This window comes from Saccopteryx leptura, chromosome X (genome assembly GCF_036850995.1).
Source record: "Saccopteryx leptura isolate mSacLep1 chromosome X, mSacLep1_pri_phased_curated, whole genome shotgun sequence".
Classification (NCBI taxonomy): Eukaryota; Metazoa; Chordata; class Mammalia; order Chiroptera; family Emballonuridae; genus Saccopteryx; species Saccopteryx leptura.
The window spans coordinates 48,911,011-48,934,708 of NC_089516.1; the positions used below are offsets into that span (position 1 = coordinate 48,911,011).

General features: G+C 37.9%; 1 protein-coding gene across 1 annotated transcript in view; it reads left to right on the forward strand.

Annotated features, from left to right (window-relative positions):
• MAOB (monoamine oxidase B) overlaps positions 1 to 23,698 on the forward strand; it is a 174,249-nt gene that overhangs the window by 130,502 nt on the left and 20,049 nt on the right. Inside the window, exons 7-11 of the mRNA XM_066356969.1 lie at positions 897 to 1,046; positions 2,196 to 2,355; positions 10,466 to 10,562; positions 11,972 to 12,025; positions 13,346 to 13,403. Of these exons, the coding sequence (XP_066213066.1) occupies positions 897 to 1,046; positions 2,196 to 2,355; positions 10,466 to 10,562; positions 11,972 to 12,025; positions 13,346 to 13,403 (519 nt within the window). The remainder of the gene's footprint in view (positions 1 to 896; positions 1,047 to 2,195; positions 2,356 to 10,465; positions 10,563 to 11,971; positions 12,026 to 13,345; positions 13,404 to 23,698) is intronic.

The following is a 23,698-nucleotide window of genomic DNA, read 5'->3' on the forward strand; positions in this document are numbered from 1 at the left end:
GGATAGTAAAAAATGCATTTTTAAGTTAAAACACACATGTGGAATTAATTCATTCATTCATTGCCTATTTCATGAGCCCCAGCATTGTATATATAAGGCACTGTGTTAGGCATGGTAGGAAGTGGATTTGAGTTCTTATATAATCTGCTTGGTAGTCATTATCCTTTCCTTTCCTTCCTCTTCCTCACCCTCTTCCTCCTTTTCATTCCCTTATTTTTTCCTTCTTTTCTTCCTCTTTTCCTCCTTCTTTTCTTCCTTCTTCCAAAACTTATTTGAAATAGTCTTTTAAAATTTAACTGAAGTGAAACTTTAGGAGGAAGCGGTCAGCTCAACTGTGTACAACCATGCAGAACATTTGGAAACTTTATAAAGGTTCAGGAAAAATGATTCAGTATCTTCAGAAGCAGCAGGTACCTGACCCAGGATGAGTTAGGCAACTTGCATTAGGCAGTAAGCTGGCCTGGGAATGGGTGGGCCAGGGAGGTCCTATGCCTGAATAATAAGGCTGGGAAAAACAGCCTCACAAAAATGATAGCCCAGCTGTAGGTATAGCTTCATCAGTCCCAGCAACTCAACAAAAAGATGCAGATAAAACATAGAGCAGGGGTAGTGACCAGACAGGTGGAGCATGGAGTCAGGGTAAGGTTCTCCAGCTGTAGCTAGAACTTGGAAATCTGCAGAAACATAACCTGGAAGGTTGCTGTTAGAAAAACTGTAATTTCGTCAAAATCCAGCAATCACTACTTAGACAATAGTAGAACACTATTCCCAACAACAAAAAAAATTTTCTATATATCACAAAAAAACATGTGAGGAAAACTACCAATTTAATAATTTATACTCATTCTTACATTTCTTACCTACCTTTTTAATCCTTTTTTTTTTTTTCTGTCCAGGAGAGGAAGTTTGTGGGTGGATCTAGTCAAGTGTGTGAGCGGATAATGGACCTCCTTGGGGATCAAGTGAAGCTGGAGAGGCCTGTGACCCACATTGACCAGACAGGAGAAAATGTCCTTGTGGAGACCCTAAATCATGAGGTTTATGAGGTAACCAAGAGACTGAAAGAAAGGGGAAGAGGACAGAGTCCCTTAGATAACCAAAGTTTAAATTAAGCCAATACTATTCCAGACTTCACAGACAATCCCTTTGCCAAAAGTGAAAAATCTAATTCTATCTGAAAGAAAGGAAAAGAGAAACGGAAAATTTTGTTTTGGGTTTATAAAAAAATAATATATTTTAAACCCTCTGTATTGAGATCCTACATAATTAGAAAAACACAAAGAAAATATTTCTTTGAAAAATCTCAAGTGCCTCCTATGTGCCTGGCATTATTCTAGGAGTTGGGAACAGAACCATGACCAAAACAGATAAAATTATTTGCCTTCATGTGGCTTACATTCTAGTGCAGGAGAAAAATCATAATCAAATATATATATAGTTAAAATATCGAGTATGCCAGGTAATGATAAATACTCTGGAAAAAAACTGAGCAGGGAAGGAGGAGGGAGTCTGCCAGAGGGTGAGGTGGGACAACTGGTCATGTAATATTTTTAAATGGGGTAGGGAGGAGTGGGAAGCATCAACTTGTAGTTGCTTCTTGTATGTGCCTTGACTGGGCAAGCTTGGAGTTTTAAAGTGGTGACCGCAGCATTCCAGGTCGATGCTTTATCCACTGTGCCACCATAGGTCAGGCTGGCCATGCAATTTTAAAGAGGTCATCAAGGAAGGACTCACTCAGAATGTGACATTTTAGCACAGAATCAAAAGAGAAGAAGAATTGAGCCATGTAACCCTTTGAGGGAAGAACATTTCAGGTAGACAAAACAACCAGTGCAAAAGCCCTGGCATGATGAAGGAACAGCAAGTTTGTCAAAATGGCAGACTTAAAAATTGAGAGGAAGAGTAACAGGAGGTGAAATCATATGTAACAGGGATCCATTTTATATATTGCCTTGAAAGTTACTGTGAGGAACTTGGTTTTCACTCCAAGTATGATGGAAAGTTATGGAAAGTTTTGAATTAGGAAAAATAAGGGCTCATTTTGGTTTTAACAAGATTCTTCTAGTTTTTCTGTTAAGAAGAGACAGATGGAGAGAAGAGTGCAATGAAGGAGAAATATTAGGGGAAAAAAAGCACAACTCACCAAAAATATTTAACCACATTTTTTTTGTATGTTTGTTTTTGTTTTTTACCAGGCTAAGTATGTGATTAGTGCTATTCCTCCTATTCTGGGCATGAAGATTCATTTTAATCCCCCTCTGCCAATGATGAGAAACCAGCTGATCACTCGTGTGCCTTTGGGTTCAGTTATCAAATGTATGGTATATTATAAAGAGCCTTTTTGGAGGAAAATGAGTGAGTATTTTCCTGACATAAAGATCTTGAGAAAAATGTTTAAGAAACTTGGTTTGCCTGACCAGGCCATGGTGCAATGGATAGAATGTTGGCCTGGGACTCAGAGGACCCAGACTTGAAACCCTGAGGTCACTGGCTTAAGCACAGCCTTATCTGGCTTGAGCGTGGGCTTACCAGCTTGAGCATGGGATTATAGACATGACCCCATGGCTGCTGGCTTGAGCCCATAGATCACTGGCTTGAAGCTTAAGGTCACTGGCTTGAGCCCAAGGTCACTGGCTTGAGCAAGGGGTCACTCACTCTGCTGGAGCTCCCTGGTCAAGCACATATGAGAAAGCAATCAATGAACAACTAAGGTGCCACAAGAAAGAATTGATGCTTCTCATCTCTCTCTTTTTCTGTCTATTCCTGTCTGTCACTCTCACTAAAAAAAAGAAATTTGATGCAAAGATACATTTTGCATATTACTTTTATTAGAATGCTAGACATAAAACATTAGTCCAAGTTCTATATACAGTTCTAGCAAATAGAATATATTGGCACCGACTCATGGAATTATCTTTCCTTAAAATATGACCCGCTCATTTTATAATTTGATATAAAGTTTATTTAGTTCTCCCCAAAAAATCTTGTGAAGATGGGTTATTAATATTTTCTAAAGGTATGAATTTATTGTACCCAGGTGGGTACTTGAAATATTGAAGGAACCACTTTATAAAGTACAGGGGTTCCTCAGGTTACAACTCAGTTCCATTCCTACAACAGTGATGTAACCCGAATTTTGGTGTAAGTCAAAACACACCCTAGCCTAACACAAATGGAATACTTGTGCTATTAACAGCCCAAAATGACATAGGTAAGCATACTGGGGGATGCCAACTCCCTCACTCACATGCTGTGTTACTGCATATTCTTCTGCCATGCTCAACCAAACTGGTTCACCCACATAGTCTGTAAGTATGACACTACTAATGGCATAAGCCAAAACACTCAAGTCTCAATTTTTTAATAAGTGTAGTAAACTCGAAACATCATATGTCAAGACTGTCATAACCCAAGGACTCCCTGAATATGATTATCTCTTATGGATCAGTGTCACCCCATTAAATTTAATTTTCTGAATAAAATTTAAATAAATAAAAAAGTATTGATTGCTTTATTACTATACTGTACACCTGAAACTAATACAAAATAATATTGAATATAAACCAAAATTTAAAAATGAAATTATGAATTTATAGAGCTATTCATAAAACTGAGGATTCTGAAATTTTCTAGGCAAATTCTGATTTGTGTCAAGATTCTACTATATTAAATTAAATCAATTAATTCATACATATTCAGCAAGTGTGTTACTATACTTGGTAGAACATTACAGGCATGCTCACTAAAGTGATGATTCTGGAATGATGGAAATTTTCTAGATCTGCTCTGTTCAGTATGGCAGCCAATAGTCATGTATGGGTGTTGAACGTTTTAAATGTAGCTAATGAGACTGAGGAACCACATTTCTCCATTTTATTTTATTTTTACACACATAGGTGGGATCTAAAATTAAGACTCATGGACACAGATAAAAGTGAAATGGTACCAAGAGGAGGGAGATGTGGGTGGGAGGAAAGGTGTAAAGAGGGACAAATCTAAGGTGATGGGAAATGATTTGACTTGGGTGATGGGTATACAACATAATCAACAGTCCAAATGCTATATAAATGTTTACCTGAAACCTATGTACTCTTATGGGTCAATGTTGCCTTGTTAAATTTAATTTTCTAAATAAAAAAAAATGAAATGTGAAAAGCCATATGCAACTAGTGGCTACTGTGTTGGATAACACAATGCTAGAGTGTTGGATAACACAATGCTAGAGTGTTATCACATTTACTCTTATCACATCTACTTTTCTTCCAAGAGGAGATCATGTATGAACAGTTAGTACCTGGGACTGAGGACAAAGAAAAGGTGGACTGGAAGAAAAACTAGACTGCAGAAAAGGAAGATATTATGGTGAAGCAAAGGAAGAAACTTTCACAATTTTACCTTAGAGAGGTTCTTTCTGGCCACACTGTAGCCGCCTAATTCTCCACCAGTGCAAGAAATTCTATTTAGGACAATTATTGAATCAGTGTATCAGTTAAGCAGATAATATACAGTGTGTCCGTAAAGTCATGGTGCACTTTTGACTGGTCACAGGAAAGCAACAAAAGACGATAGAAAAGTGATTTCTGCACCAAATAAAAAGAAAACCCTCCTAGTCTCTGTAGGATGATGTGGCAGCATGTGGGCATGCGCAGATGATGACATAACACTGTGTATACAGCAGAGCAGCCCACGGCCATGGCAGTCGAGATGTGAACAGTACAGAGGAAAGTTCAGTGTGTTCTGTGGCTCGCTAAATTCAAATCCGTGACCAAAGTGCAATGTGAATATTGGCGCATTTATAACGAAGTGCCACCACATAGGAATAACATTACTCGGTAGTATAAGCAGTTGAAGGAAACTGGCAGTTTGCTGGAGAAACCCCATTCTGGTAGGCCATCAGTCAGTGATGAGTCTGTAGAGGCTATACGGGATAGCTACCTAAGGAGCCATAAAGAATCTGTGCGTGAGCCCACATCAAACTGCACTGAATAGTTATGAAACTGGGAGAGTTTTCCTTTTATTTGATGCAGATTTCACATTTCTATCATCTTTTGTTGCTTTCCTGCAACCAGTCAAAAGTGCACCATGACTTTACAGACACACTGTACTTTTTGCAAATGACAGTGTGTATTGTTCTGCCCTGAAGAACCTGATGCTGCTAAATTGCTTCTTCTTGTAATCCAGGTCACCCATTTTAGGTAGCTGACTGGTGGCAAGTAGATAAGGTTTAAGACCATGAAATAGAGATTTTTCTCTTAATGACTCAAATACCTTTATTTGTGGAGAGAATGTCTAGCTTTCGATTCATGTCTGCAAACCTCTGTCTCAGGCCTGCTACATGCTAGGCAAGTTCATTGTTAGGTACTAGTATCAATAAGAAAACCCGGCCCTGGCCGGTTGGCTCAGTGGTAGAGCGTCGGCCTGGCATGCAGAAGTCCCAGGTTCGATAGCCGGCCAGGGCACATAGGAGAAGTGCCCATTTGCTTCTCCACCCCTCCCCCTCTCCTTCCTCTCTGTCTCTCTCTTCCCCTCCCACAGCCGAGGCTCCATTGGAGCAAAGATGGCCCGGGCGCTGGGGATGGCTCCTTGGCCTCTGCCCCAGGCGCTAGAGTGGCTCTGGTCGCGACAGAGCAACGCTCCGGAGGGGCAGAGCATCGCCTCCTGGTGGGCAGAGCGTTGCCCCTGGTGGGCGGGCCGGGTGGATCCCGGTCAGGCGCATGCGGGAGTCTGTCTGACTGTCTCTCCCCGTTTCCAGCTTCAGAAAAATACAAAAAAACAAACAAACAAACAAACAAAAAAAACCCCAAGTTTTCCTCACCTTTAAGAAGAGGCTTGGTGTAAATCAGTTCTTGTTAGTAATGAGCCTTGAGTTATACTTTAAGAAATAATTGTAAACATGAAAACCTTACCAACGCACTTTTAATTTCTTTTTGAGTTACTGTATTAATGTATTTTGTCAACCAACCACTATTGAGAACTTATTGTATAACAGGCACTATGCTAGGCATTGGAAATTCAAAAGCATGTTTTCATGCCTAGAAAATCCAGACTCCAAAGGAAGACAGTCATGTAAGCTGATAACTGCATGGCAATGTATTGAGTTCAGTTTTGACATTACCTAGGCTATTGTAGAAACACAGGGGAGAGCTCCAAAACTCACATCCGGTATGATTCCATGGATAAGCAATTAGATAAATATCCTAAAAGATTGTATAAGGGAATGAAATCTGATAAAGTTGACTCTTATAACAAAGTCTGTGCTTTGTGTCAGATGTCAATGTCATTGCTGAAGACACTGTAATGAGTAACATAAAATTTAGGGAATATTGAGTTAGCCAGGTAAAAGGGGTTAACTTTTGCAGCCCAAACAGCTTAGCACAACAGTTAGCACATATTGGGTACTCAGCAGCCAATGATTGAAGATGTTTGTCTGTTTGCTTTTTTTGGTTTGTTTTCTAAGTGAAGTGTGATTTGGGTTAAAAAAGAGAGAAGGTAACTTTTTGCATTTTGATACAGACAGCCCTAGACAGTTTATGAATGTTTATAAATTGATTCTCCTAAAAAATGCTTTCCAGTCTCTTGTTGTGTAACATCTGTCTGAATTGGCAAGGAAAGGCCCCCTCTTCTTTGATGGCCTTCTACCAAGTCATCTTAAGTCTGGCCACCCTTGCAATCAGTATACCCCACCTTCCTAGGATTCCATTTTTGGGGAGGACTATTACAGACACCTCCACTGCCCTTTTTCTCACCCCGACTTACCTGGAAAGAGCAGGATGTTACCAATGCCTTGAATTCTTTCAATCACCCTTGCTTTGGCTCATCTATACCGTTACAACTTCTTTTACATCTAATTTATATGAATTTCCATTTAAAATGACAGAAGCAATACATACTTAAGAAAAATTACAGAAATAAAGTTGTTCATTATAAAACTTTCAAAAAATAAAAATATATGAAGAGTGTTCCCCTCCAATTGCCCTTCCCGTTAAGGAACCACTGTTAAAAATTTAAGTTTTTTATCCTCAGAGATTTGTTATATACATAAGTAATACTTTAAATATATGTGTACATATATATTGGCATATATATAATTTAAATATATATTAAAGGTTATGTATAACATTTATATGCAAATACAATTTTAAATAAATATTACATATTTTCTCAAAGCCATTATATTTTAAAAATATGACAAATACTGAAATTTGCCTTTTCTTGTAACAGTATGCCATAGACATTTCTCCACATCAGTGTATTTAAATCTACCTTATTTCAAGAACTGAATAAACAGCATTTCACTGGATGGCTCCATCAAAATGTACCCAATAGGTCTGCTGTTCATAGGCATTTCAATTATTTCCAAGTTTTTGCTATTACACACTATGTTGCAATAAACAGCTTCCTTCATATAGCTCTGCAGATTTGTAGAAGAACGTTTCTTTTTGATAAATTTGTAAAAGTGCAATTATGAAGTCAATTGACTTGGGTAGATACAGGTAATAATATTTTAAACAATCAGTAGGAGAAAATAGCTCCTTTATCTGTAATTTTTATTAGTAATAAGGCTTAGGGGCTATATTAAATTATTCTGTAAATTATCTATTTATTGTTTGATCATTAAATTTTTTCTGTCTATGTTGCAAATATTTTACTTCTGGCATATCACTTTTTAAAACCTGTTTATGATGGTTTCACCCTACTAAATTTTCACATATGCATGGGGCTTTTTTGGACTAACAATTCTATTCCACTGATCTTTATCACTGGGTTCCAAGTATTTTTTATAGCCCAATACTTAAAAAACATTTTAAATACCAGTTACCACTTAATATGTTTATTCCTAAATTATATAGATGTAACTATGAAAATATGTTATAATTATAAAATATAAAAAAGTAAACTTTCTTGAAGAGATTAAATTACAAAATAAGAATTTATAATATCTTTCTCCACTATCTAGATGTGCAATCTAAGTATGCACACCCACTTTGTAAAAAAATATTAACTGGTCTTATGAGTATACTGTACTCTTTTAATCACTATGATTGTATAAGATATTTCCTATCTGATAAGACATTTTCTCTTCATTATTTTTCCTGTAATTTTGTCCTTGGTAAACTTCAATTATTCTTCCAGATGAATGTGATCATTTGCTCAGAACTTCAACATCCCCCACACTAAAAAAAGCTTCTATTGAATTATTTTATTCTGATCATTCTGCATCACTTCCCATAACTATAATGTCTTCTTTTCTCCCTAAGGATGTTCATTGTCAGTATTGGGGAAATTTCTTCTATTTCTTGTCCTTTTATCCTAAGAGGTTCTTTCTGTTTGTTTGTCATTAGTTTATTACTGCTTTTGTCCTTGTAACTCTTGGTAGAGGATTTCATTAAATGTTTAGATGTTCTTGAATGTCATTTCCCCTTTTAGAGTGAGGCTGGACCAAACTAACCTAAAGTTTCATGTCCATGAACTGGGCTCCTGAGCTTTCTACCTACATTGTTGCTACATGGTTTTTCCTGGCATAATCATGACTCTTGTCTCTGCCCCTTGTTCCTTCACTTCTGCCCAGAATATCTACATGACTCAGAGGACAGCTTTGTGCTCGCAAGGAAATGTCAAAGAATCCTTCTACCCAAAAAGCAGAGCCCCCACCCCAGACAGCCAGGCATCCTCTGCTATTTCTTTATCTAGTCCAGCTGACCCCCATGTGGTCAGTATGCACTTATTTTTTTCTCTGATCACATACTACCCTGTTTCTCTTCTTGTAGTCAGTGATTCTTTAGCTATTTCTCTTGTATTCTGCCTCAGCACACCTGAAAGGCATGCAACTGCTCCTGAAGCCAGTAGCTGACTGAGACATTGATTCTCAGGGATGCACAGTGGGAAGGGGCATAGGAGGAGAGAGAGAGAAGCAAGTGCAGATAGAAAGGTCTATAAGTGTGTCTGATAATATGCAAGTTGGGGTGGTGCATATCCTAAAAGTTTTTTTCTGTATTCCTTCTTCCTCATTTTGAAACCCTCTTATTGGATATCCTATACATTTGTTCTAGAGTCTTCCACTAAAATTTTGTTCAAAGAACTTCAGTTTGCAAGGAAATGATCAACCAGAAAGAAATGTGCACTATAATAGGATATAATTATAACATTTTAGATTCTGCCCTGACATTTTCACCGTTGTTTTGTTCAAATCTTTTGTTGAAATTGTATATATTTTGTTCAGGAGGAGAATGATATAAATCCTTTGTCTAAAATGAGCTGAAATTATTTCCCAGTTTGTTCTGGAGGTCATATTTGAAATGTTGTCTCCAAATAATTAAGACCTAGTTAATGTAAAGTAAGTAGCTCTTTGTAGAATGTAAATGTTCAGTTTCCTCTATTTTAAAGTAATGGACTAGTATTTAGTTTACACATCTTTGATTTTATCTGATTTACTCTGAGACAGAAAATAAAGGGCATGAATGTTAATGGCAAAAAATACAAGATTTTATCACAGTGGCCTGGCCCTGGATTAATTCATAATTTCACATTGCTTTATTTTTTTCTTTAATTTTATTCAGAAAATTATATTGAACAGTGTGACATTGATCAATAAGAGTACATAGATTTCAGGTAAATATTTCTATAGCATTTAAACTGCCGATTATGTTATATACCCATTATCCATAATCAAATCATTTTCCATAACCTTGTATTTTTCCCTCTTTGTACCCTTTCCCCACCCTCTCCCTGGTAACCACTTCACTTTATATCCATGAGTCTCAGCTTTATATCCCACCTATGTGTGAGATCATGTAGTTCTTAGATTTTTCTGATTTACTTATTCCACTTGATATAATGTTCTCAAGGTCCACTCATATTGTCATAAATGTTGTTGTTGTCATTTCTTATGGCTGAGTAGTATTCCATTGTATACATGTACCACATCTTTTTTATCCAGTCCTCTATTGAGAGACACTTTGGTTGTTTCCATGCCTTGGCCAAGGTGAATAATGCTGCAATGAACATGGGGGTGCATGTGTCTTTACGTACTAATGTTTTTGAGTTTTGGGGGTAAATACCCAGTAGAGGGATTTCTGGGTCTTATGGTAGTTCTAGTCTTAATTTTTTGAAGAACCACCATACTTTCTTCCATAATGATTATACTACCAGTAATTTGCATTTATACTTGTTATTACCTGTCTTGTTGATAATAAACAATATAACAGGTGTGAGGGGGTATCTAATTGTAGTTTTGACTTATATTTGTTTATTTTTTATAGACAGGACTTTGCAGTTTCATTTTTTCACAAATTGTTGGCTACTTATCCTTCTTTTGACATCAGTTTGGTTTCTCTTTATATATTTAAAGTTTAATATCACATTCAGCTTTTGGGTTTCTCAAGTTAAAAAATATGTGCTCATTGCAACTGCTATGGGTAGCTTCATAGGGTGATGAATAGGTTCTTCTATTTTGCTATTTTCAAAGATTACTGTGGAACCATGATTATCGAAGGAGAGGAAGCTCCAATTGCCTACACTCTGGATGATACCAAACCTGATGGCAACTATGCTGCCATAATGGGGTAAGGCACAGTTGTGGTTGTATAAATTTGTTGGTAACGATATATTCCCATACTTACTATTTTATTTTATTTTCTCATTAAGTGAGAAGTGGGGACGCAGAGAGATAGATTCTTGTATGCGCCTCAACCAGGATCCACCCAGCAGGCCCCCTACCAGGCAATACTGTGCCCATCTGGGGTCATTGCTCTATTGTTCAGCAACTGAGCTATTTTAGCACCTGAGCCAAGGCCATGGAACCATCCTCAGCACCTGGGGCCAACTTTCTTGAACCATTAGAGCCATAACTTTGGGAGAGGAAGAAAGAGAAAGAAGAAGGGGAGGGGTAGATAAGCAGATGGTTGCTTCTCCTGTGTGCCCTGACCAGGAATTGAACCCAGGACATCCACATGCCTGGCCAACACTCTACCACTGAGCCAACTGACCAGGGCCCCAACAATGTATTCCCATACTGTTAATGTGCCCCAAACTTTTAAAAATAACTTTCATCCAATAGCACTATTCTCCTAATCCAGCAGTAGAAAAGTTCTTTCTTTAAAATAATGTTCTCTAATGAATAAATATTTAGAAATAAATTACAACACAAATAAGATTTTTAAATTTGTTATATTTATTTCCTGCTTTATATTTAGTTCTGGGGGGTTGATATATTTTGATAAGCTATCTTTTCTGAAAGCATGGTATGGAGGCCTGACTTAGTGTGTTTTACTAAGTGGGCTTCTTGCAGAGGCTTATATGAATATCAGTGGTATTTGTGAGGTATTTTCCAAGTCCCACTAGAGATGAATCAAGATCAGCCCAGTTCTCAGCTTGGCAGGGAAAAGCAGCACTGATTGGGGATGTGTTGGGGGGAAAGAACTTGACTCAACTTGGAATAGTCAAAATTAATATGGGCCCTAGAATGTGTATGAGTGTATTTCAGAGAGAGTCAAGAGTCAGAGGAGATCAACGACAGTTGTGAGATTGAAAGCAATCATAGGGCTACAAATATAAGCAGGTTCTAGAAGGCTGTGCACTAGGGAGATACTATTGTGTAGATAGAACCAAACAGTAGAGGCATGATGAAATTGGAAAGGCTTAGATATGCCTTTGTTAGACATTTGATACCTAGGACTCATTCTTGTTCACCAGCCATGTAAGAGGATGTGGGCCAGTCATAGTATTACCCTAGGCAGAAATTATAGCCAGTCTATCCTTAGTCCCTTGAATCCCTAAAGCTAGAAGGTGCATTTCAGTGTCAGGAATGTAACATGTAAATAGTAAAAGATTGAACATAAAATAACTACTGTGTAATTTGTTTCTTCTGGTTTACTTTTAACTTCTACACTAGACATATGTGTAACTAAAGAAGTGGGGCCAAGATCAAAGCAGCAATTAATTTTCTCCTTTTTTTCTTGCTTGTTTATTTTAGATTTATCCTTGCCAACAAAGCCAGAAAACTGGCACGTCTTACCAAAGAAGAAAGGTAAGAAAAAAATGCCTCTCGTTTCTTTCCTTATTTTCCTCCCTTCCTTCCTCCCTTCCTTCCTCCCTCCCTCCCTCCCTCCTTCCTTCCTTCCTTCCTTCCTTCCTTCCTTCCTTCCTTCCTTCCCTCCCTCCCTCCTTCCCTCCCTTCCTCCCTCCTCCTCCTCCTTCTTCCTTCCTTCCTTCCTTCCTTCCTTCCTTCCTTCCTTCCTTCCTTCCTTCCTTCCTTCCTTCCTCCTTCCCTCCCTCCTTCCCTCCCTCCCTCCCTCCCTCCTTCTCTACCTTCCTCCTTCTCTACCTTCCTCCTTCTCTGTCTCCTTCCTTCCTTCCTTCCTTCCTTCCTTCCTTCCTTCCTTCCTTCCTTCCTTCCTTCCTTCCTTCCTTCCTTCCTTCTTACCCTTCTTCCTCTACCTCTCCCTTCTTCTCTATTGTCTCCCTTCCCCTTCCTTCCCTTCTTTTCTTACTTTTTTTTCCTTTTCTGTCTAGTTTTCTTTCAATTTTACTTAAATTTTTAACTTAAATGCTGGCTAATAATATGTGTATTTCAAATGCTATGTATCTGTTGTGTTAATTATAAAGGTATTGTATAAAGGCACAGTGCTTATAAGTTAAGAACCAAATATTCAAATTAATATTTATTGAGTTTATTATACATAAGATACCATGCAAAAAGCTATGAAGAATACACAATACACATACTACCTGAGAGTACAAAAATGGATATAGTCCAGGAATGGAAAATTTACTTGGTGAGGAGTGTATTTCTCACAAGTTTCCTGGGTGATCCTACTGCTAGGACCACACTGTTTTAGATCATTAATGAAAAAATCAAGAGTTTGTTGATAAAATTCAGGCTCTGAAAGCTTAAATAATCTTCTTAATACCTTATAGTACATAAGAGGCAGAAGAATTTAAAGCTTTTCCTGCTCCCTTCTCTTCCCACTCTGCTCCTTTCTTTACAGTCAAGTGGGAAAGGGGTGAGTAAGGGTCATATTTGGATTCTCTCAGAACCTCTAGTGCTTAGTTGATTGACTGGCACTTAAGAGGTACACAATGTTTGTTTGTTTTTTAAATAAATAAACGAATAACCCCCAGTGATTCAGGCAATACCTTACTTTATTTTCTGTAATACTATTGTGGCCTTATATGTTTAAGACATTTGCAATAGGACAAAGTGATTTGTTTTGAAAAATTAAAATGAAATATCAAGTGGAAACAATGACTCACAGATTGTTTTTGAATGAGGGTATAGGGTCCTCTTTCATGTTTTCTTTCACTTACTTCATATTCACTTTTGTGTCTCCCCCTCCCCCCGCTATAGGTTAAATAAACTTTGTGAGCTCTATGCAAAAGTTCTGGGCACCCAAGAAGCTTTGAAGGTAAGGCTGCTTCCCAACCCTTTCCTAAGGGAGATAGATCTTTGTCCGCAAAAGACTAGCAAAGATAAGCTCATCAGTAAGGACTTAGAGCTAATGTTTTCCCTGATACATTCTCAGAGGAATTGGCACAGGGCTGATCAACTTAAAAGTTGTCCCAAAGATATTTTTCTGGGACATATCTCTGCATAGCACCCTCCCCCCTTCCCTTCAGGTTTATCCCATCCTATCATCCCCTTTCCCTATGTTCTTGTTTCCTCTGGTCCCTTTGATCTCTCCTCTGTCTCAATTTTGTTCCTCAGTTCACATTACTCATTGGATTCCTCAAATGAGTGAGGTCAAATGATTTTTTTCTTTTTCTGCCTGGTTTATTTTACTTAACATAGTAGTTTCTATGTCCATCCATGTTGTTGCAAAAGGTAAGATTTCCTTCTTTTTCATGGCCCCATGGCATTCCATTGTATATATGTACCACTGCTTTTTAATCCACTCGTCCACTGACAGACATTTGGGCTGTTTCCAGATCTTCACTATTGTGAACAATGCTGCCATAAACATGGGGGTGCATTTCTCCTTTTGAAACAGTGCTATGGTGTTCTTGGGGTATATTCCTAAAGGTGGGATAGCTGGGTCAAAAGGCAGTTCCATTTCTAATTTTTTGAGGAATCTCTATACTGTTTTCCACAGTGGCTGCACCAGTTTTCATTCCCACCAGCAGTACAGGAGGGTTCCCTTTTCTCCACATCGTTGTCAGCACTTATTCTGTGTTGTTTTGTTGATGAGTGCCATTCTGACTGGTGTGAGGTGATATTACATTGTGGTTTTAATTTCCATTTCTCTAAAAGAAAAATATCATATGACCTCACTCATTTGAGGAATCCAATGAACAATGTTAACTGAGGAATGGAATTGAGACAGAGGAGGGATCAAAGGGACCTAAGGCAAAGAGGACAGAGGGAAGGGGATGATAGGATAGGACAGGATAGGATAAACCTGATGGGAAGGAGGGAGGGCGCTAAGGGGAGGGGGCAAGGGAGATGTTGAGGGGAATACGGGGGAGGGGGGATGCATTCAGGGCAATACTAGAATCTATGTAAACACAATAAATTAAAACCAATAAGAAAAAAAGTCCCAAAGAGTATGGGCCTTGGCTATGCTGGTGGCTGCTCAGGAACCTTGCAACACTGCTGTGTTTCAGGTGGTGCTATGCTTGTCCCTGAGTTCAGAGCTCTTCCTGGAGCAGGGCATTTGGCACTCTGCTCCCAGCTCTGTTGGGGATAAAAGAGGGGAGATTTTGCTATCTCTAGTGAGATTCTACATCCTAGCAGCCAGGATGGAGATGAAAAGAGCTTTCTCCTTCTCTGCTGATCTTTTAAAGAGACCAGTCTCACTTATATACAGAAACTAATATATAAATATTTCTCAAAACTTACTCCACCCCCACCATGTCTCACTGGTAAAAGTATGGTGGCCTGTTCCCCTTCTGCACAACCTTTTTGCCTTGAACATTAGAACTTCAGGGAAAAACATTGATTGACTCAAAGTGAGCTCATTCAGCTGAGTTTCCTAGACACCTTTGGAAGTATCCTGAGGGAACTGATCTTCAAATTAAACTAGTAGTATTATGCAGGTGGTCAAGGGAAGAATTCAGTGGATTAGGAAGGTATTGTTAAAGGGCGTTTGATGACAGTGAAAGGGTTCAATGTACTCATAACCAGTAGCCATAACCTCCTTCCTCACCAATACTTAAAGAAGTGGATTGGTGTTTTCATTACATTTATCAGACTGCTGGTGGTGTTTTGTTTTGTTTTTTTCGTGTTTTTTTTTTTAATGTTTTGATATGGATTAAATCGTCTTGAAAACAATTATTAAATTCAGTTATCCATGAAACATTTGAAGGAAATGGAAAATGATGTACAAATGAACAGTTAAAAAGCATGAGAAAATATCTAATTAGGGGACTAAGAATGTTTAACTTGTTAAAGCCTCTTAAATACAAATTTCTTCAGTGCACACCATGACCTAGTTGAGCAGCTGCATGGCTTAATGTTATTATTCTAACATTTGTTCAGTTTTGCAGTGACTTGCTTCCTTCTAGTCAAGTTGTGGCTTTGAGTTTGTCATTTTTGTTGATTCTTGTGAAGCAAAACTTTTTCCTGTACTTGGTGTAAGTGAAACAGGAACAGTTGAAGATTTTTGGAGTTCTCTCTCAGCTGATGAACAAGAATAATTGATTGCTTTAGATAAAAAACATAATGAGGAATGTGGTTTGTTTCATATTTTGCTTTTATATATCATTTAGAAAATATAAATATAAGCATAGATTGTAGGCTCTAGGGTAGTATAAATGAAGTAGAAAATATATACATACTAAAAATCATTTCACAACAGGTAAAAATTACTGAGGTTTTTTTTGTTTGTTTGTTTGGTTTTGTTTAAAAACACTGTTCACGGCATTTGACCCTGGTAGATACTCCACATTTTTTAAAGTTTTATTTAGAAAATAAACTTTAATTTTCTAAATAACATTGATTGACATTGATTAATAAGAGTACATAGGTTTCAGGTAAACATTTCTATAGCATGCGAGCTGTTGATTATGTTGTATATCCGTCACCCAAAGTCAAATCATTTTCTGTCACTTTATATTTGTCCCTCTTTACACCCTTTTCCCTATTACCTAATTCATCCCCCTCCCCTATATCCCCCTCCCCCTGTGTAACCACTTTACTTTTATCTATGTCCATGAGTCTCAGTTTTATATCCCACCTGTGTATGAAATCATAAAGTTCTTAGCTTTTTCTGATTTACTTATTTCACTCAGTATAATGTTCTCAAGGTCTATCCATGTTGTTGTAAATATCTCTATGTCATCATTTCTTATGGCTGAGCAGTATTCTGTTGTATATGTACTGCTTCTTCTTTATCCAGTCCTCTCTCCAGGGAAACTTTCATTGTTTCCTTGTCTTGACCACTGTGAATAATGATGCGATGAACATGCGGGTGCATGTGTCTTTACGTACCAATGTTTTCTTTGAGTTTTTGGTGTAGATTCTCAGTAGAGGGATTGCTGGGTATCATGGTAGTTCTATTCTTAACTTTTTGAGGTACTACCATACTCTCTTCCATAATGGCTGTACCAGTTTGCATTCCCACTAGCAGTGAATGAGGGTTCCTTTTTCTCCACAGCCTCTCCAACACTTGTTATTACATGTCTTGTTGATAATAGCGATCCTAACAGGTGTGAGGTGGAATCTCATTGTAGTTTTTATTTGCATTTCTCTAATTGCTAGTGAAGATGAGCATCTTTTCATATATCTGTTGGCCATTCGTATGTCTTCCAGGGAGAAATGTCCTGTTCAGATCCTCTCATCATTTTTTAATTGGATTGATTGCTTATTTGTTCCTGAGCTTTGTGAGTTCTTTGTATATTTTGGGTAATGGTCCCTTATTGGAGCTGTTGTTTGCAATTGTCATCTCCCATTTATTTGGGTAACTATTTTTTGTCAGTTTCTTGTGCTGTGCAGCTTTTTAGTTAGATATAGTCCTATTCATTTATTTTTGCCTTGCCTTTCCTTGCTTTTGGGGTCAAATTCATAAATTGTTCTCTACTGCCAAGGTCCATGAGTTTAGTACCTATATTTTCTTCTATGTAATTTATACTTTCAGATCTTTTATTTAGGCCTTTGATCCATTTTGAATGGATTTTTGTGCAGGGGAACAAACTTTAGCCAAGTTTCATTCTTTTGCATGTGGCTTTCCAATTTTCCCAACACTATTGAAGAGACTTTCTTTTTTCCATTGTGTGTATTTGACTCCTTTCTTGAAGATGATTTGATATGTATGATTTTATTTCTGGGCTCTTGATTTTGTTCCTTTGGTCTGTATGTTTGTTTTTCTACCAATACCATGCTGTTTTGATTATCATGGCTGTATACTATAATTTAAAGCCAAGTAGTGTGATACCTCTGGCTTCATTCCTTTTCCTCAGGATTGCTTTGGCTATTCAGGATTTTTTATGGTTCCATGAAATCCTGGTAATTTTTTGTTTTATTTCTTTAAAAAAATGATATTGGCATTTTGATGGAGATTGCATTAAATTTGTATATTACTTTGGGTAATATGGTCATTTTAAGTATGTTGACTCTTCCAAATCATGAACATAGAATATTTTTTTTGTTTCATTGTGTTGTTTTCAATTTCTTTCAGTAATGTTTTGTAGTTTTCAGAATATAGGTCTTTCACAACCTTTGTTAAGTTTATTCCTAGGTATTTTATTTTATTTTTGTTGCTATTACAAAAGAAATTGTTTTTTTGTTTATTTTAGTTTGCTTTCCAAAGTTTCATCATTGGCATATAGAAAAACAATAGAGTTTTGTATATTGATTTTGTATCCTGTGACTTTACTGTATTGGTTTATTGTTTCTAATAATTTTTTGTTGCAATCTTTGGTGTTTTCTATATACAGGATCATGTCTTCTGCAAAAAGTGGCACCTTTACTTCTTTATTCCCAATCTAAATGCCTTTTATTTATTTCTTTTGCCTGATTACTCTGGCTAAAACTTCCAGAACTGTGTTAAATAAGAGTGGAAAGAGTAGGCAGCCTTTTCTTCTTCCTGATTTTAGAGGAAAAACCTCATTTTTTCACCATTTAGTATGATATTAGCTGGTGATTTGTCATATATGGACTTTATTGTGTTGAGTTTTTTTCCTTCTACACCCATTTTATTGAGTGTTTTAAACATAAAGGAATGTTGTATCTTATCGAATGCCTTTTCTGCATCTATTGATAAGGTTATATAATTTTTGTTCTTTGTTTAGTTGATGTGGTGTACTACATTGATCAATTTCCATATGTTGAACCATTCTTGTGCTCCTGGAATTAATCCCACTTGATCATGATGTAATATTATTTTTAATGTGTTGTTATATTCAATTTTCTAGTATTTTGTTTAGGATTTTTTGCATCTGTATTCATTAGAGATATTGGTCTGTATTTTTCTTTCTCTGTATTGTATTTGTCAGGTTTAGGTATCAGGATTATGTTGGCCTCATAAAATGTGTCAGATAGTATTGCTTTTTCTATTTTTTGGAAGGCTTTGAGAAGGATAGGTTATAAATCTTCTTGGAATGTTTGTAGAATTCACTAGTGTAGCCATCTGGTCCTGGACTTGTGTTTTGGGGGAAGTTTTTGACAGTTGTTTCTATTTCCTCCCTGCTTATAGGTCTATTTAGGTTTTCCAGTTCTTTTTGACTCAGTCTAGGAAGATTGTATAGTTCTAGGAATTTATCCATTTTCTCTAAGTTGTTGAATTTGCTGGCATATGATATTTCATAATATTGTACTATGATCCTTTGTATATCTATGATATCTGTGGTAATTTCTCCTCTCTCATTTCAGATTTTGTTTATGAGTTTTCTTTCTTATTTCCTTAGTGAGTCTAGCCAGTGGTTTGTCAATTTCACTGATTTTTTTCAAAGAACCAGCTCTTTGTTTTATTAATTTCTATAGTTTTTCTGTTCTCTATTTTATTTAGTTCTGATCTAATTTTTACTATTTCCTTTATTATGCTGACTTTGGATTGCCTTTGTCCTTCTTTTTCTAGTTCCTTAAGATGTGATGTTGGGTTGTTTACTTTGGATCTCTCTTGTTTCTTGATATATGCATGTAATAATATAAACTTTTCTCCTATTATGGCTTTTGTTGCATCCCAAAAATTTTGATATGTTGTGTTTTCACTTTCATTTATCTGTATATATCTTTTGATCTCTACTTTTATTTCACTTTTTTTGTGTGTGACAGAGACAGAGAGAGACAAAGAGGGGACAGATAGGGACAGAGGAAGGAGAAAGATGAGAAGCATCAATTCTTTGTTGTGGCACCTTAGTTGTTCATTGATTCCTTCCTCATATGTGCCTTGATTGGGGTGGGGAACTACAGCAGACCAAGTGACCCCCTGCTCAAGCCAGTGACCTTGGGATCAATCTGGTGAGCCTTGCTCAAACCAGATGAGCCCGCACTCAAGCCATGACCTTAGGGTTTTGAACCTGGGTCTTTTGCATCCCAGTCTGATGCTCCATCCACTGTGTCACCACCTGATCAGGCTCTGCTTTTATTTCTTTTATGGCCCAGTCATTTTTTAGAAATATGTTTTTTAATTTCCATGTCTTTGTGGGATATTTTACTTTTTTTCAGTTGAATTCTAATTTCAAAGCCATATGATCACAAAATGTGCTTGGTATAATTTCAGTCTTTCTGAATTTGTTATTGTTCATTTTGTGGCCCTACATATAGTCTATCCTTGAGAATGTTCCATGCACACCAGAAAAGAATATATAATCTGATGTTTTTGGATGAAATATCCTGTAAATGTCTGTTACATTCATTTGTTCTAATGTGTCATTTAAGGCTGATATTTCTTTTGTGTGTGTGTGTGTGTGACAGAGAGAGAGGCAGAGGAGAGACAGATAAGGACAGACAGACAGAAAAGGAAAGAGATGAGAAGCATCAATTCGTCATTGCAGCACCTTAGTTGTTCACTGATTGCTTTCGCATATGTGTCTTAACTGGGGGCTACAGCAGAGCGAATAACCCCTTGCTCAAGCCAGCAACCATAGGGATCAAGCCAGAGACCACAGAGGTCATGTCTATGATCTCACGCTCAAGCCTGCAATCCTGAACTCAGGCTGGTGAGCCCACACTCAAGCTGGATAAGCCCATGCTCAACCTTATAACCTCAGGGTTTCAAACCTGGGTCCTCTGCATCCCAGTTCAATGCTCTGTCCACTGCACCACTGCCTGGTCAGGCAAGGCCAATATTCCTTTATTGATTATCTGTTTGGATGATCTATCCAAAGCTGTCAAGGATGTGTTGAAATCTCCAAGTATGATTGTGTTTTTGTCTGCTTCTACATTTAGATCAGTTAGTTAATATCTTATATATTTGCTCCCTTGTTTGGTGCATATATATTAAGGAGTGTCATGTCTTCTTAATACAATGTCCCCTTTATCATCATGAAATGTCCATCTTTGTCACTGGTTACTTTTGTTGTCTTGAAATCAGTGTTGTGAGATATACTATGGCTACATCTGCTTTTCTTTAGCTATTATTTGCTTGGAGAATTGTTTTCCAACCATTTGATTCTACTTTTGTCCTTGAAGCTTAGGTGTGTCTCTTGAAGGCAGCATACATTTGAGGGTTTTTTTTGTTTTTGGGGTGGTTTTTTTTTGTATTTTTCTGAAGCTAGAAACGGGGAGAGACAGTCAGACAGACTCTCGCATGCGCCCGACCGGGATCCACCCGGCACGCCCACCAGGGGGCGACACTCTGCCCACCAGGGGGCGATGCTCTGCCCCTCTGGGGCGTCGCTCTGTTGCGACCAGAGCCACTCTAGTGCCTGGGGCAGAGGCCAAGGAGCCATCCCCAGCGCCCGGGCCTTCTTTGCTCCAATGGAGCCTCGGCTGCGGGAGGGGAAGAGAGAGACAGAGAGGAAGGAGAGGGGGAGGGGTGGAGAAGCAGATGGGCGCTTCTCCTGTGTGCCCTGGCCGGAAATCGAACCCAGGACCCCTGCACGCCAGGGTGACGCTCTACCACTGAGCCAACCGGCCAGGGCCAAGTTTTGGTTTTTGATCTAATCTGCTGCCCTGTGCCTCTTTCTTGGTGAGTTCAGTCCATTTACATTTAGTGTCATTATTGACACGTGAGTATTTCCTATAGCTATTTTATGTTTGTTTTCTGGTAGCTCAGTGCCTTGTTTAGTTCTTCACTTTTTTGTTTCTGTCAGTTGTTTTTGTTTGGTTGTATTCATACTTCTTTGCACTTTTTCTTCTTTTTTTAAGCTGTGTGTTTCAGTAGTGTCTTTTTCGTGGGTGATTACCACTAGGTTAAAAAAATGTCCATAAGTACATGAGTCCTTTGTCATATGACTGCTTCTGTACTTCATCCTCCTTTGCTACTGCAGGTCTTTATCCTCTCCCCTTTTATGTTATTGTTATCACAGATTATCCATGTTTTATTGTTACTTTGTTGGATCTTTTACTTGTAATTTTTATTTGTTTTGTTCTTTGTGTCTGGTTGAATAACCATATTGAGTGTTTCCTGCACTGGGTGTTTTCCTGTGATAAATTCCCTCAGCTTCTGTATGTCTAGAAAAGTTTTTATTTTTCCTTCATATGTGAAGGATACTTTTTGATGGATATAATATTCTTGGCTGGTAATTCCTCTCTTTCAATACTTTGAATATTTGAGTCTACTCTCTTTTGCCTTATAGGGTTTCTTCTGAGAAGCCTGATGATCACCTAATGGGATTTCCTGTATATGTTATGTTCTTCTTTTCCCTAGCTGCCTTGGGGATTCTTTCTTTGTCACTGATTTTTAATAATTTTATTACAGTGTGCCTTGGAGTAGGTCTGTTTGTATTGAGGCAACTCGGCATTCTGTTTGCTTCTTGGATTCAAGGTTCTAATTCTTGGGTTCCATAGGCTTGGGAAATTCTCATCATTTCTTTGAATAGGCTTTACATTCCCTTTTCCCTCTTCTTCCGATATATCCATTATTCTTACATTGCTCTTTCTGGTGAAGTCAGACAATTCTTGTACAGTTCTCGTAGTTTTTTTTTTTTTCCTTCTCTTTTTCAGAAGCTGGAAACGGGGAGAGACAGTCAGACAGACTCCCGCATGCACCCAACCGGGATCCATCCGGCACGCCCACCAGGGGCGACGCTCTGCCCACCAGGGGGCAATGCTCTGCCCCTCCGGGGCATCGCTCTTTTGCGACCAGAGCCACTCTAGCGCCTGGGGCAGAGGCCAAGGAGCCATCCCCAGCGCCCGGGCCATCTTTGCTCCAATGGAGCCTTGGCTGCGGGAGGGGAAGAGAGAGACAGAGAGGAAGGAGGGGGTGGGGGTGGAGAAGCAAATGGGCGCTTCTCCTATGTGCCCTGGCCGGGAATCGAACCCGGGTCCCCCGCACGCCAGGCCGACACTCTACCGCTGAGCCAACAGGCCAGGGAATTTTTTTTTTTTAATTCATGAGATTTATCCTCTTCTCTCTGTAGCATCTCTAGTTGCCTATCTTCAATGTCATTGATTATTTCCCTTGTCTTGACTTGCTCTGTTAGCTAAATTTTCTCCCTCAGTTTTTAATTCATGTATTGAGTTCCTCATTTCTATTTTTAAAGTTTCAATCTCCTTTGTGACGTATTTGTTTTGCTCATTAATATGTTTTCTGAACTCATTAAGTTGCCTATTGGTGTTTTCTTACATCTCATTGAGTATTTTAAGAACTTTGATTTATAATTTTCTATCACTTAACTCCAAGGTTTTTGTGTGTTTAAGATTTTTTTTCTGGGGATTTTTAATTTTCTTTCTGACCTACATCTCTGTCTTTTTTAGCCACAGTATTCTACTTATTCTTTCTTTATGGCATTTGAGAGTAGTATTGTTAATATTCCCTGAAAAAAAAAAAAGAAGTAAGAAAACAAAATTAAAATAAAAAATATATTAAAGATACAAAATTTTTATAAATTATGACAAGTAGCCTGCCCAGGTGGTGGCACAGTGGATAGAGTGTCAGACTGGAATGTGGAAGATCCATGTTTAAAACCACAAAATCACTAGCTTGAGTGTGGGGTCATCCCGCTTGAGCACAGGCTCACCAGCTTGAATGCAGGAGCATTGGCATGAGCATGGAATCATAGACATGAATCCATGTTCGCTGGCTTGAACCCAAAGGTCACAGGCTTGAAACCCAAGGTTGCTGGCTTGAGAAAGGCATCACTCCCTCTGCTGTAGCCCCCTGGTCAAGGCACGTATGAAAAAGCAATCAATGAAAACTAAGGTACCTCAAAGAAGAATTGATGCTTCTCATCTCTCTCCCTTCCTGTCTGTCTGTCCCTGTCTGTCTGTCTCTCTGTCTCTCTCCCTCTGTCTATGTCACCAAAAAAAAATATGAAAGGAAAAAAACCACAGGAAAAAAGATTGAAAACAAACTAAAAAAATCAAAAACAAAACACTCACTTAAAGGTAAGGATAAAATATATAAAATTAAAGAAAAATGAAATTCAAAAGAGAAAAAGAATAAGAATGAAGGAAAGGAAAAAAATGAAAAAACAAAAAAAATATCATTGTTGAGAGTTTTTTCCAATAGATGTTGCTATATTACAAGTTTTAGCTGTGTGAAGTTCTTGGAATTTCTTCTGCTGAGATGTTGCTGTCCCAATGATGTAGGTAGGGCTGCAGTTGCATTGGTCAGTGAGGCGTGTTGTGAGGGCTTTAAAGCTTTCATTTTCCTGCTTCAGA